General features: G+C 35.6%; 1 protein-coding gene and 2 long non-coding RNA genes across 4 annotated transcripts; 1 reads left to right on the forward strand and 2 right to left on the reverse strand.

Moving 5' to 3' along the window:
• Nucleotides 1-396: 396 nt before the first annotated feature.
• Nucleotides 397-2,918, forward strand: LOC116292739 (uncharacterized). The gene is made up of 3 exons (XR_004196702.2): nt 397-493; nt 2,089-2,210; nt 2,805-2,918. It is a non-coding gene; the product is annotated as an uncharacterized LOC116292739 (long non-coding RNA).
• A 4,368-nt stretch (nt 2,919-7,286) lies between these two features.
• Nucleotides 7,287-9,354, reverse strand: LOC148909054 (uncharacterized). The gene is made up of 2 exons (XR_016120354.1): nt 9,131-9,354; nt 7,287-7,401 (listed from the first exon to the last, which is right to left on the reverse strand). It is a non-coding gene; the product is annotated as an uncharacterized LOC148909054 (long non-coding RNA).
• Nucleotides 9,355-9,855: 501 nt separating this feature from the next.
• Nucleotides 9,856-14,769, reverse strand: LOC116292775 (vitelline membrane outer layer protein 1). 2 transcript variants are annotated; one of them, XM_031700130.2, is made up of 6 exons: nt 14,536-14,769; nt 11,726-11,776; nt 11,364-11,624; nt 10,801-10,949; nt 10,396-10,621; nt 9,856-10,106 (listed from the first exon to the last, which is right to left on the reverse strand). In XM_031700130.2, exons 3-6 carry the CDS (start codon nt 11,603-11,605, stop codon nt 10,091-10,093), a joined length of 633 nt encoding a protein of 210 aa, XP_031555990.1. In that variant the 5' UTR covers nt 11,606-11,624; nt 11,726-11,776; nt 14,536-14,769; the 3' UTR covers nt 9,856-10,090. The 2 variants fall into 2 exon arrangements, with proteins under 2 accessions (XP_031555990.1, XP_031555989.1); XM_031700129.2 differs by lacking the exon at nt 14,536-14,769 and having other exon boundaries at nt 11,726-11,876.
• Nucleotides 14,770-15,216: the final 447 nt, after the last annotated feature.

The following is a 15,216-nucleotide window of genomic DNA, read 5'->3' on the forward strand; positions in this document are numbered from 1 at the left end:
ATTGCGTGTTTTCTGGACGGTGGAGGCCTTTGGGTTACCTGTGGTGAAGGAAGCAGATTGTGATCTCAGTTTTCGTAGTGTAACTGAACCAAATATGAAAATATATTTACATATTCATAGATAAAAATCAAAAATCTTTCCAGAAGTACTCTTTTTAATGAGAAATAGGCATCCAAGTTAATAATGATTTTTTGGCACCTTACCACAGGGACCCCAAGGGTGGGCCTGAAAACTGAATTAATTCCAATTGTGTAATAATGTCAACTTTTCTTGTATTCTATGAATATTATAAACAAGTCCGCCCCCTCGTCTGCACCCTCGTCCGCCCCCTCCCATGATTCGTCCCTCTGAGGGTGAAACGTTTTTTTAAAATGAATCGATTTTTTGTTTGTTTTCAGGCCCATACTGGAAGGAGACCGTGGCTAGAAAATGTCTTGCTAATTCGTAGTTCGTACCATCTACCTTTTAATGCCAACTGCTGTCTATTTTTGAGGTAAGATATCGTTTGAATTCTAGACTTTCATCTAAGAGTAAATGTTTTCACCTCTGACTTTCATCTCCTAGTTAAGGAGGCTTGAAAATGGTTTGTGCCTTCACATACACTCATAATTATGAACTAAAACTAGTTAATATGGCTATAATATGACAGTAATAAAACCCAGAAAGCTAAAAACCATAAACCAAAGATCACAATGAACATGAAAAAATAACGTAAGACAGGTTTTTGGAAGATCGGTATATAAGCTGACCATTATCTATTCTGATACGCTTGAAAAAATAGTTAAAAAACTAAAATGACTTCAAAAAGGATGAATCCATAATATTCAATCCCATATGAAACTGTTTGATTTAGTTTTTGCACGTTTTACTGGAGGAGAATTCATGTATAACAGGGTTTTAGTAGACCGGTATATGAAAAACTGAACCGCATTGAAATTTCTTGCCGCAAATCGACAAAACTGACAAGATATCTATCCTAAAACGCTTAAAAAAAAGTTAAACAATTGAAATCATTTCAAAGTCTATGAATCCATAATATTCACTTCAATCCTATACGAAACGGTTTCATACCATGTTTTAGTGGCAAGGAGAATTCCCGTATAACAGGTTTTTGGAAGCCTTCTATAATGGAAAGACTTCAAGATCAAAATTGTGTAACACACCTCATGTCTTTTAACCCCATCTCTCCCTCTACTTCGCAAACTCTTAGCTATGCAAAGTACACCATATTTTGGTAGGGTATCAGCTGTTTCGTATTTTGTCCAGCACGCTGTACTAACAAATAAGAGCGCTAGGACGTTTCGAAGCTGCTTCACGCGCAAGGCAACCCAGTATACGCTCTTTGAGCGTCTTGTTTCAATTTAAAATCGTGATTATAAACTGCCAGGCTTGAGCAAAAAGCCACCACAGGTAGCCCAACAGCTTCCACACGTCAAAAAACACTTGATAAAAAATTAAGAAAAGCTATGATCCAAAAAATTTTAAGCTTAAAAGAAAGTACTAAATAAGCTTTAAATCTGAGCGTCAAAAAATGTTGACCTTTTTTTTCATTTCATAGAAAACAAGCCGCTTGAATTTGGAATCTCGAAATAAGGGTTTTTTGAGTTGGTCAAAATTTTCGTAAATGGAAATATTAAGTTTTTCCTAACAAAATACTGGAAAGCTCACTGGAAAGCTAAGGACCGTGTCAACATGGTTCTGAAGATATTTTATTAATAATAATTATAACAAGCTTTTTATAGGGGTAGTAATTTTTGAAGATAATATGGTTTGGTCAGCGGTATAGCGTTTTTCGCAATTTCCTTATTTCAAGCACTTTTTTCATTTGTTTCTAAACTAAACTAAAGCACAAGATAGAACTCTAGGAGTGTTATATCATAGCATGAATAAAGATTCTAAACGAGCTTACAAATAAGGAGAAAAATAAGTTTAAAATATACACAATTTGGGTTTCCTGTGTATTGCTGTGAGTGTTGTGAATAGCACAGGAAGCCCACGAAGCTGCTTTTCAATAAAACAACTTTCTCACTTTTAAATCCCAATTGAGAATTATCTTTTGTTTTGTTATCTTTGTTTTTCGTTCTCTAGGGACTCGGTCTGTTCGAACTGGTTGCGTCCGCCATCTTGAAGACTGAATCAAGAAAGGAGAAAGAACGCTGAATAAGTCAAGAAACAAGGCATATTAAATGCCCTGGATGTCTGGAATAAAGGTAAATTGGATTATAGACTTCATTGAATAACTGAGAGCTGCAAAAAACTCATAAAATCGAGTGAAATGTTATAGTTTTCGATTAATCGGTATGAGTGTTTGTATATATTTTATTTACTCAATATTCTATTTTCAATACATTCGTACAGCCGTCCTTGGCTTGGCTAACGCTGTTTCACAAACGCGCAAAATTTCCATTGATTCTTGCTATTTTTGATGTGTAGTTTGTTTCCTTATGAACATCAAACTTTGATTATTTTCAACGATAATTTTTCGATATCACCATGTGCGCATAATTGTGCATAAGTGTGCTTTTGAGTCGCCATTAGTCACAGAAGAACTCTCGGGCCACATTTTTCATCTTTAGTGCGAAGCTTTTATTTTTTGCTAAGTAGCCACTTTTTAATACAAGTTTTGGAAATTACAAAACTATATTATGAAGACACATTCTGCGCGCAAATGTTTTATTTGTCACGGCAATTATAAAAATACAATTGATTGAAAAAATTTATTTTCCTCGTACTTTCACATTTGTGCTTTTTTCTATTCCATTTGTCCAGTCTTAATTTGATCTTTTTTTAAATTTTATTTACAGAAACAAGATTACAAAGCTTACCCAGAAATCAAGAGTAGTCAGAACGGTCCTGTACCATATCAAGGACTATTTATCAAAGTTATCATTTCTTAGTCTGCCCATTTTGAAATGTACTCTTGTATTTTAAAATAAATTATGTTTAACGATTTTTTGTCTGGTTTATTTCGTGTTAAACCCCTTTTCAAAATCGCACTTTTTTCCCGCCAAAAAACTTAGAACTTTTTTGGCTCTTCGACACTTGATTTTTACAGGACTCTCATCAAGCTTGCACGTTTTCCCGCCAAAAAACTAAGAAAATTTTTAGACCACGTTACCAGTCACACCTAGGCAGGGCACTTACATCTCATGGCCACCTTAGCACTTCTCAATATTCCTCTCGTGCCTCGTGCCTATCTTGGCACCTTTATCAGTCCACTAATCCCCCTCTTGTGTTCTGCTAATTATCCCATTGTGTCGCTCAGACGATAAACAAGACGTTAAATATTTATAAGAATTTTTATTAGGTCATTAATATGCCAACCATTACAAGCATTATGATATAACGAAATTCAAAACCTTTACCCTCAACAAACTCATAGACAGTCTACAACACAGATACACCGGCTCCAGCACAGGAGGTAAGTTGAAGGTACAGGTTCAAATCCCAGGTAAGTCTAGGTTCTTTGATGAAAAAAAAATTGGACAAGCAAGAAGACAGCCACCCACAAGCCAGGATCAAGGCAAGTCAGGTAACCACAGACAAGGTAAGTAGGATTGGCTCACAAATTGGCAAAGACACTAGGAAATTGGCTTTAAATAAAAAAATTCAAATTGGCATTAAAAAAAATTAAAAAATTCAAATTGGCAAGAAAAAAAATAAAAAAATTCAAATTGACAAGAAAAAAAATAAAAAATTGTGGAAAAAAGCCATAAATTTTGAAAAAATATATACTAAGTCTTTTTTCACTTTTTTTTGCCCCTAGGGTAATTAGACGAAGGTCCCTGAGATCAAAAGTTCAAACCTACCCTCCCCTTAAGAAAAAATGGCCCTCAACAAAGTGTTGAGGGTCACCCTTAAGGGTTTGGAATAGGATGAACTAAAGACCTCAGAGACAGTGCATTTGATTGAGATTTTAAAGACATAGGTCTTGCCTGAGTAAAAGACCAGTACAAAATACTGAAACTAGGAATAAAACTAGTGTTGTCCTTCAAAATGAGGTTGAAAAAGTCACCAAAACTTGTACGTGAAAGTTATGTTATTTCCTAATTTGGAAAATATCTTCGACACTATTAACTTTGTATTAGAAATTTATCATTGTGTATGAATTTAATTTGGGACAGTTTTCGTAATGGACAACACTAGTTTTATGCCTTAATTAACAGCATCAGATAGGATTGATGAAGACACTGCCATTTTCATGTGTTGTATCCGATTTGGTTTCGGTACATGAAAAGTTCAATGTCTTAACTGCACGATCCTTACCGGTACTACCAGAAGTAAAACAGTCTTATTAGCAGTATGATAAACCATGACACATGACAAAGCTGGTATAGTCCAGGTAATAAAGTAATGAAAGCCGATAATTTGTTCCAGCAGAACATGTGTGTACCATGTTTATCACAATCCTACATGAGCTGTTCTACATTACAACAAGAGTGACAAATGGTATGTATTATTTAATCCAATCATCGAAAATGAATTGTGACAAGAAATGAGAAAAAATATGGTGGATTTCAATTGATCTTGTATTGATCATGCAGGGAGTGATACTCAGTCTCCCAAGCCAGAGGCTCATTATAGTGCATTGAAGATTCCATACTAAATTGAAATTAAGACCGTCTCTGTGACCCAATCCAATGGATATTGTATGATAAAATAAAAGCCTTGGGGATGGCTGAATAATGCCAATCCAATAAAGTTTTCTGAAAGCACTTGAAGTAGATGCAAATAAGAAGCCAATTTGTTTGCTACGTTTTGAAATACCATTTATCACACTTGTGTACTTTTACTCAAGCAAGAACTATGTCAGACTATGATATGAACACACCAATTCCTATGGATTTCTGTCATCAAAATGCCATGAAATAAACGTAATATTTTGATTTCATAAATCAAATGATATGGTGACCCATACAATTTGAAGGTTAGACAAATTTAGATTAGCCACCAAAGTTGACATAAATCAGAATGATAGAATTATGGTTTGTGGATATTATAGAACTGATGTGGAAGAGCCAAAACATACATTCAAAGATGTGAGCAGAATTATGTGCACAGAACCCATACCTGACCATTGGTGTGTTCAATCACAGTCACTAATGTTAAATTTTCACCACTTTAAGAGCACATGAAATAGTTTCTGTAGAAATATTTCATGTTGAATAATGTACAAACATGGGAAGCTATTGCAACAGATATACTTCATTGTCTACTTAGATAGTGTCTGGTATCTTTGCAGTAGTATATTCAAATAAAATTCATTTCGAATGTTTTCAAGATAAAAACTCCAAAATATTCAACAGTTCAGGTACATGACAAGAAAGTCATTCCCGATTAGAGGTGTTAGCTCCACTTCTAGTGTTTATGTCACTAAGTTGAAAACTGGTTGAAAATAAACTGGTTGAAAATAAACTGGTTGAAAACAAACTGGTTGAAAACAAACTGGTTGAAAACAAACTGGTTGAAAGTTTATTTGAGTTTGTTGCATTACGTTTGTACTAGCCATATTTGGAAAGATGATGTAAGTGATCATGCAACAGTATTCGTAATTTGAAGAATAAAACAGTTCTGCTCCAGATTTCATGGGGTTTACAATGTAGTTGTGTTTTTGTTTTGTTCAAGTTTCACTTATTTTCCTGCAACCTATCTTGGAAAAAACCTGCAATGAGTTCCATCATTCTTGCCGTTCAACATCCGTTTGACTTGGTCACACTTATTTTAAATAAACTGCTTTTTTGCCAATATTTCAAAACAAATTACTTCATAAGTAATATAAAAAGTATCTGTTACATTGCTTTTCATGCTTGCACAAGAATGTTACCATATTACCAGTTATCAAAACTCCCCAGTTATTGAAAAGGTTTTCAATTCTAAATGAAAAATATTAAAACTGGTATTTTCCATCTAACATCCTCAGTGACAACGTAATTTGTGATTAAACCTTTCAAACCAAATTCTTTACTCAAAGAATAGAGCAAACTGATAATACGAATTATGGAATTATGATAACGAACATGGAAGAGGAAGGTTAGTGGAAAAATAACCAGCGAACTGAATTTGTTGATAAACCATGCACTTTGACTTACTGTGAAGTTGGATGGAAACCAGGGAACAGCCAGAAGATCATCACAGCAACATTATAAAATATACAATAATCAAATGATTCATGCAGTAGAATCCTAATATCTTAAACTCTCAAGAAATTTGAGGATAATTTTAGATGTGGAGATGAAATAAGAGACTCAAATGGAATTTTCAAATCAATTAAAATAAACACTGTAAATGGTGAGGAGCCTAAGTTATTAAGATTCCTCTGTATCATCCAATGCATCAATGAAAATAGTCATTATCATCATGTACAGCAGACTTTCACTGAACATGATCACAGCTTGAGCCAAAACGTCAATTGAAATTGTAAATGGAATCAATGCCAAATGACCTACATGATAAATCTTTCTTTTGTTAAAATTGTTCTAATCATAAGAAGTGAAAGTGTACTGAAACAAATCAAATCATCGAGGGAAACAGCGAAAAAGCTTTTTTCTCAAATCTGTAAATCATTCAAGTTGGAAATTGATTTTCTTATTGAACTTCAAATTTCTGATTCAAAAGACTTTTGAAATGTTTAAGTTGAATGAATTTATTCCCAAAAAAATATCAAGGTAAATTCCTGTCAGATTTTGGAAGGCAAGTGAATTTTACTGAAAGCATTTATGCACAAAATTCAGAAAGAAACTTTTTCATATTCATAAATGATATAACTCAAAAATAATGTCAATCAATGAATATCAGGTTAGTAAAATAAATCATTGGGAAGCAATCAAATTAATGAATGTCAAAAATAGAGAAAAAACAATTCAATGTCAATCAAATGCATAAATGGAACAATAACAATAATAGTGCCATCAAGCCATGTAGAGCCAAGTCAGCCAGTTCTTGTGTCCAATGAATATGTGCATAGTTTATCAACATACAGTAAATATATACCAAACAAGTGAAGTTAGTAAAGGGTGTGGTCACTTTTTACTTGTAGTAAAAAGATTCCACAACCTTTACATTCTACTGCTTAAAGTGGTGAAAATGATCTACATACAACAAGTCATTCTATGTAGATAATATTGCTGACTAACAATAATTTTCCATGACAGGGAAAGTGAATAGAAGTGGATATTTACCCAGACCAAGTCAAAGCAAGTATAACTAATATTCACTGAGCCCAAGGAGAATTATAGGTTTAGTAGAATTACACAGGTGAAAAACAAAGAAACTAAAAACACAGTAACTTTGCCTTCACCTGGATGATTTTACTATCAATGAACTCTACCATTATTATAAACATTATATCTAAGAGGTTCTTCTTCTGGTCTTCTCAGGAGTCTTGCTTGTCTTGATGCTGCTCTGAATAAGAAATAACAACACAAATGTTAGTATAATGACTTTTAGATTCACAAGTATGCAAAGACCTAGAGTACCTCCCTCCCCCCCCCCCCCCCCCCCCCCCCCCCCCAGGAAAGACCAATCCATGCTACAATTGCCCTATTTCACTATGATGTCACTGCTTGTTTATGTGGGGGATAGAATCGCCAAATCCAATAGACAATTCAACAGAATTTGCTTGTAGCGAAACAGTTTAATCTAAAATGGCCTGGTTTTTAGATATGTGTTAATATGTACCAAAAAATATTCTGAGCGTCTGCTGGCTATTCTACTTCTCTTCATGAATTGATACAGGTTTTAGAACAATTTTCAGTGAATTTGCGTTGATTTGACCCCCTCCGACTCCCATGGTCCTTTGCGTTTAAACGATAGATTGTTTTGATGTGACGTCATAGTGAAATAGGGCAATAGCCCTTATCGTAGATGAGCATGCCACCCCAGCAAACCAGCGGTATCATGATGAACCAAAAGATATATAATGTTTGACCAAAGTTAGAAAGACTACAAAATACTTTGTATATCATAGATATCCATCAAAATGTAGTGATCCCTCGAATATTTGTAGTAAATTTCTTAGCAAATTATCCGAAGCTCGACCCGATAATCTCGTTTTGATGCTACCTTCTTCACGATACCGCTGGTTTGATGGGGTGGCGTGCTCATCTACGATAAGGGCTATTGAATTTTTGTTAATTGTTAAAGTGTATATGACACGAAAACATTCCATCATTTAAAATGTATAGTTTGTTAGTAATAATAAATATATCGTAACAAAATTTGTTTCAAAAGCTTATTTCTTGAGATATTTGCGAAAGTTAATCCCAATTTGTGACATCATTTTGTTGACACGTACTCTAGATTCCGTAGTAATGCACTAAATATAAATTGTAATTCATATAAATTAACAACAAAAGACATATTTTAGTCAGCTTCATTTGATAGCTTACGTAGTACTCTTCCAATGTTGGGAAATTGAAAAGTGTACTACTTGAAATTAAGATTCTATATTCAAACATATTTCATGTATTTGCAACTAAATCTGGAGACTTGTAAACAAAATGACGTCACAACTCGTGCTAAAATTTTTTGAATTTCTAGAGAAATACGTTTTTGGAACAAATTTAACCGTGATATTCTTATTAATGCCAATAAACTACACATTCTTAACATTAAAATTTTTTCGTGTCATATACACTTTAAAAGGGGAATATAACCCCCCCTAGGAAAGACCAATCTATGCTACAATTGAATTTTTGTAATTTGTCAAAAGGGGAATATAAACCCGAAATGCAGAACCTTTGGTTTGCAAAAAAAATGAAAGTCAGCATAAAGGAATAATATAAAATGTGTTTGAGTGGTGTTGGTTGGAAGGTGGTTGGGGAGGCGAAAAGACAAAAAGGTTTAAAAAATTTATTTAAAAAATCGTTTACGACCATTTCGACATTAGAAGCAGTAGGAAAAGTGGATTTGTTCTTTGATTACTTTTAGCTGTATACAGGAAAAAGTACGAAGGGATTTTTTCACGTTGAAAAGTTAGCCACGTGCAACCAACGAAAAGCGAGTAAAGAAATATCAACGGTTTTTATGCAAAGAAAACCCCTTGAAAATAAAATATTCCCATCCAACTAGAAAGAACTAATGCTTATACTTATAATAACACAGTTTAGTGTAGATAAGGAGCATTTCTTACCGTCTAAATGTGATTTTCTTTGACCACATCTTCGACATCTCTTTTTCTAATTCGACGTCTTCTTCTGAACAGTAGTGTCCGTGAAGCATGATGGGAGCACGTGACACCGGTACACAGGCTTCCCAACAAGTGAGATTTACACTGAAATGGAAGTAAAGTGAAAGATTAATCGACTGAAAGGAAAAAAAAGAAATAAAAGGAAACGAACAAAAAACAATCAGCAGAGCATTAATAAGATGAATGAAATTTTAAGCAATACCCAGCTGTCAATATTTTTTTTTGTTTTCTTGAGGAACAGTTCTGATATTTTTTTCAAGCGAAGAGTCAGCGGCAAAATCTTAATTTATAGAACTGGCTCGACCATCCCCCATTTCCGCTCTGAACCATTTAATGATCAGGCGCATTCTCTGTATCCAATGATAAGTCGATTTGAAGGATTTGGGTGGGGCCAAGAAGAGGGGGAGGGTGGAGAAGGAAACCCCAGTTCATTAAACATTATCGATCGACACCCTCTTTTGCAACCCTTTTTGTTTATGTTTTTATCGAGTTCCCTAGATGAATGGGAAGGGACCAGAACAATTTCCCAATTCAATTCCAGTTTACAATGCAACAAAGGATATCGATATTCATCTTGCCTGGAAACTCAGTTGCGAGGTTCAGTTCAAAGGAATCATACCTGTTTTGTTCATTAATTTGACTGAAATAAGAAACTGAGAAAGAAGGCGTAGACTGCATCTGGTATTTATTTTGTTGGACAAGTGTATTTTCTTACAATCTTTAACTTTCCCTTTAATTTACTTCACACATTTTTACTATTTATCGTTAATTTGTCAGTTTCTTTTACTTAGTTTTTGATTCTTTTGCTAAATTGAACGTCTGATTTAAATAACACCTTTAGGTTCATTTAGTTTTGCCTGGTTTGTCCTGTGTTCTGGGATAAGCTCATCTTTCCTGGTGATTTTAGCGCCGACCAGAGCTGCAACAAAGTAAAGATATATTCAAATAAGGAATGCAAGAGTGCAGACTTCTTCCAGCTATAAAAGTAACATTACTCTGTAGCTTTACATCGTGGACATCATGATATCATCACCATCTATTACCATCTTCACCCCAAAGATCACCTCGGTATGTTATCATGAACCACCACCCCACCACCACCCAATATCCACCCGACCACCACCCAATATCCACCCGACCACCACCCGACCACCATTAAGATAAGAAAAAGATCAATATAAAATAACCAAAAGTCTATCTAAACAAACCAGCTCGTTTTTGTCAATCTGCAGCAGTAGAATCTGGCGTCATTGAGAGCAGTATCATCTCCTCTACCTTGCGATGGCTCCACTTGGGTTTTGAGACCACAAATGTACGAACCAGTGGGGCACTCTTGTCGGGCAGTCCATGAACCCCAGGGCATGCCATTACCTTGTAGGTGGTAAATGTGGCTCGTGTAATGGAAATGTTCGCAGAGAAAATCATAGTTATTCACTGTAAAAGGTAAGACCATCCAATCAAATTACGTTTGAAATACATATCAAGTGTTTTAATGTTGGTATAATTGACGAATGTTAAAAATTTATAAAAAGAATTTGAACTTCAAGATATCAAAAACAAAAAGAAAGAAAGAGAGAGAGAGAGAGAGAGAGAGAGACTTTAGTATTCCTCACCGGCTGTGTTATCCACGCTCCCTTGTCGCTCAGATCTGACCCAAGCGCCTTTCAGAAAATTACCGGCTGGGCAATTCTTTGTCTGCTGCCAGTTTCCAAATATCATAACGCTGGACGTGATGCTATTAGAATGTGCCCCACAGTAGGTTCTGAAAAAAGGCAATTTTTAGTTGAAGCATTTATAATTATACCTAAAAGGATAGTTTGCTAATGTTTTTAGAAAGAGTAAAAAGGAACATAACGAGAAGGAAAAGGAGAAAGACAAGAAAGTAAAAAAGGAAAAGAAAAAGAGGAGGAAAACGGAGGAAAGGCCAGAACGAGAACTGAGTAGAACAACGATAACGAAGAGGAGGAGGAGGAGAACGACAACGATAACGACATGGACAAGGCGAACAAGGAGGAAAAGTAGAACAAGAACGACGCGAAAAAGGAGAACGACAAGGAGAACAGTTTTTGCTCGAGTGACGAGCAAAAATATAAAGCGGGACGGATGATTTTAGAAGGACGTATTCAAATTTGGGCGAAATACTAAAGGAAATTAAGGAGACATCACAAAGGCTAACCTGCAAAGCAGCTTGATTCCATTGAGTGCTGTGTCATCTCCCTTGCCCTGTTTTCCTTCAACCTTGAGAGTAACACCGTACGCATAGGAACCTTCTGTGCACCAGTCTTTGTGGCCCCAGGAGCCCCAGCTAGTGTAGGTGTAGGGTTGGATAGAACCTACATAATCACTTCTGTTCTGACCGGTTGCATCTACAGACCACGAGGCGAGACACAACACAAGTGTGTAGATCAACATTGCCATGTTCAAGAGTTATATAGACCTGAAATAAAACGAATGAGATATTAAACAGTAAACTTGAATAACCACGTGTGCATGGTATTACGCAAATATTATTTAAGATTTTTAACATCACATTCATACCTTAAAGCAATACTATTTTGAGGCAGTCTTCTCGTACGTGATGTAGAAGTCCTGGATTCAAATGATAGTGAATGATAGTATCAGGACTTTATGGATTCAATAATGTGGTTTATAGCCACAAATAGGTGTAACAAGAATATATACATGAAACGGACGAATGACAAGAAACACAACCGGTAACCAATGATAATGATGTAATCTTAGCCGAACTAAAGAGGAAATACACTTTTAAATAAAACGCGCACAGGGGGATCCAGGAACGTTTATGATTCGTTCTATTAAAACCCTTGGCCCCCTCCTCCCCTCCCCCATCCCCCAAATCCTTCTCCCCTCGCACACACAAACACGCACTTAGCGTTTTCTCCCAGTTTTTCACCTTAGTCTATGAACAAAAAAGGAGCATTTGAGATTTGTCAATCGGTCGAATAAGAGTGCAGTGTTATAGTTTAGGAATATAAAACGCGCGCGCATGGCTGTACTATGAAATGGGTAGCATGGGTGGCGTTCGCGGCTAATGCGTCGTCTTTCATGATCACCGCTATGAGTCCAACGAGTCGGCTCGCTGGTTCGAGCCCTGCGGTCGCCACATGTGATGTGTCGTTCTCTCCTATGCTACGAGGGTTTTCTCCAGGCTCCCAGAGCATTCAGTTTATAACACTACACAAGCAGCCGTTTTATATTGCTTGTATAAAATATCATATAGTTGTTATGAACGATTTTACGCGATCGTATGTCTGTCCTCTGATACAAACATGGTTTAATTTCAGATATTTTAAAATTGTAATATAACACTTTGTGGTTATGGAATAAATGAAATCAGACAGACTGACAAACGTGGCATAGTGGTATTTGTTTTAGAATAGGATTGCCGGCTTGATTTTAATATTGATTTCACACCAGACTCGTACCCAGTCGTCACTCACGCTTTTTAATGCGCGCGGTGGCTTTTGGGAAGGAGTGAGAAAAAATGACGACCCTCCGCTTTTCTCTTCCTTCCTTCTCTTGATGCACCGCCAGATCAATAAGACAATGGAAGCGACTGGGTACGAGTCTTATTTCACACACAGACTAGATAAAATGAAAAAATAAGAAAAATCCGGGGGGAGGGTGGATTCTGAGAATTAACCACAGGACGGTTGTTGACTTTCGCTTTTCCTCTACAGCCATTGACTTATGGAGTCATTATTTTCACTTTTTTATAGCCACTATGTCAAAAAAAAACGCGACGTAGTGGTATTTGTTTAAGAATCAGATTGCTTGATTTCAATTTTAATTTCGTACACAGACCAAATAAAATACGAAATAACAAGTAGAAAAATATGGGATGGCGGGGGGAATACGAAAATTAACCACAGGAAGGTTGCTTGCTTTAACTGATGGAGTTATTATTTTCACAATTTTATTTGCCATTGTTATTCTTAGGAAAATCGACGAGTTTGAACGTGAAAGAATCCGTTTTTCGCGGAAGTGCATATTCAGTAAGGTCCTTGGTTTCCCCTAGTGAAGGGGTTTTGACATGTACGTGAACAGATGCATGTATTCTAAATTAAGCCTGATCCATCCTCACTAGCTACACAAGCATAACATAAGCATAAGGATCAAAACGTTCCGTTCCTCTAATGCTTGTTCTTATGCTTATGTCACTGAATTTCCCAGTGAGGACGTACACTCTTATATCTTTTGTTTGTGCTTGTGTGCTAGTTTAATTTATAAGCAAGACTACAGTGCAATCACGTGGCGTGAACTAACCCTTACTAATGATAAATGAAGATCTATTAAGGTCATATCTATACACACCCTCTGGTGTCTTCTATAATCCCCCACGCACTAACAACACTATTGCAGTTTAGAGATTAGTTTCGTCCATTTATTAGGACCTTTTCAACCTAACTGAATCTAACTGAATGACTACGTTGCGATATAGTGTTCGACTCGTGATGAACGAGAGCGCGCGCAGTAAACGTAACTTGCGCGCGCTGTTGTAAAAAGAAAAAGAAAAATTACATTTACATTATAACTGTTCTAGGGATCTTCATAAAGTTCCATTCTGTTTTGTTTATTATTTTACTTTGTTCTTCTCTACTAATTTTAACAGACTCGGTTGTCTTAACATTGCATCACCTTGAAAGGATCTTGTCACATTCATGGTGAAGGTCACTGCCTAACTATCATTAAATATAAATATAGATTATAATTAAATAATTAAATATAAATTTAGATAGCCTAAAAGCGGAGCACCAGGCTGTGTTCTTTTAACTTGCCGAAGTTTTTAAAAAAAGTCTACATGTTGCTACAGCTTTAAAGGCCAATAATAAAAGCAACAAACAGTAGGTAAGATATGATCAAAAAGGAACAAATGAAGAATAAATGAAAAGAATAAATGATTATGAAAATAAACGTAAAAACTGAAAAGAAAAAATTGTGTAGTTGGTAAAACAAAAATAGAAACAAATGATCACAGTGAAATAGAAGTGTACACAAGTCTACACAGACTATGAAAACAGACATACGTCACGGAATAGACTTATGGCATTAAGTCTAGCTAACTGAAGAAATAGAAAGCGTCCCAGTATTTTGCCACATCTACTAGAACAATCTTTGTTTGTGTATTTTAGCTTCAAGTTTTTTAAATAATGAGCTTATGTGATTAAAACCAATTAAAACCAATTTCTTCTGTGCTGCCATTAATTAAACATGAATGTAGTACATTTCAAAATTAGTAAGCAACACACAACATGAAGCAAAACTTTCACCGGCAACCTTTTTGGAAATGGCTGTATATAGAAAAAGTAAGGTTTCCGAATACTTACAGGTTATGTTGTCCATGTTTTGGTCCTGGACAGATCAAGTCAGACTTCTAAAGCTTCACCATACGATAGGTGAAGCTCGTGAGTTCCTCTATTCTTCCAACGCTGCTTTTTCTCAGGTACTCCACCAAACTAGAGTGGTACTTCCCACCAGCACATCAACCAGAGTCGACATTAATAAGGTATCGGTATCGAATAAGCAAATCCGATTTTCGCAAACTTTGGCTCTTTTCAACTGAACTAGAAATATATAAAACCTTGGACGCCTTGAATACAACATTTAGGGAATCAACTGTATCATCACTCTAAAATCCCAAATAAGCAACTATTGTATTATTTTCAAATTCTCTTTCCTGTCCAAATTAAAGATTAATTTGGATCTTTTCCATTCGCATTCTTTCGAGGGAAACTATGACTTATGAAATCAGTCTAGTATAGTTTGGGATGATATAATTAATCTGCAATAGGACTACATGTCTTTCCAATTTGGAAGTAATTCCTCTGACTCCCAAATTGGACTAGTCCTATTTGCCTTTTCCAATTTTGTCAGTCCTCGGAATTTTTTTCATCCAATTATTTCCAAATAGGACAGCATGTAGTCCTATTACCTATACTAATCGACTATTTCAGATAATAAGCAATTATATGGTACACCCAACATATTTCTTTTTGAAAAGACTGGAG

This window comes from Actinia tenebrosa, unplaced genomic scaffold (genome assembly GCF_029948245.1).
Source record: "Actinia tenebrosa isolate PJP-AT-01 unplaced genomic scaffold, QUT_ActTen_1.0 PGA_scaffold2__45_contigs__length_23673736, whole genome shotgun sequence".
Classification (NCBI taxonomy): Eukaryota; Metazoa; Cnidaria; class Anthozoa; order Actiniaria; family Actiniidae; genus Actinia; species Actinia tenebrosa.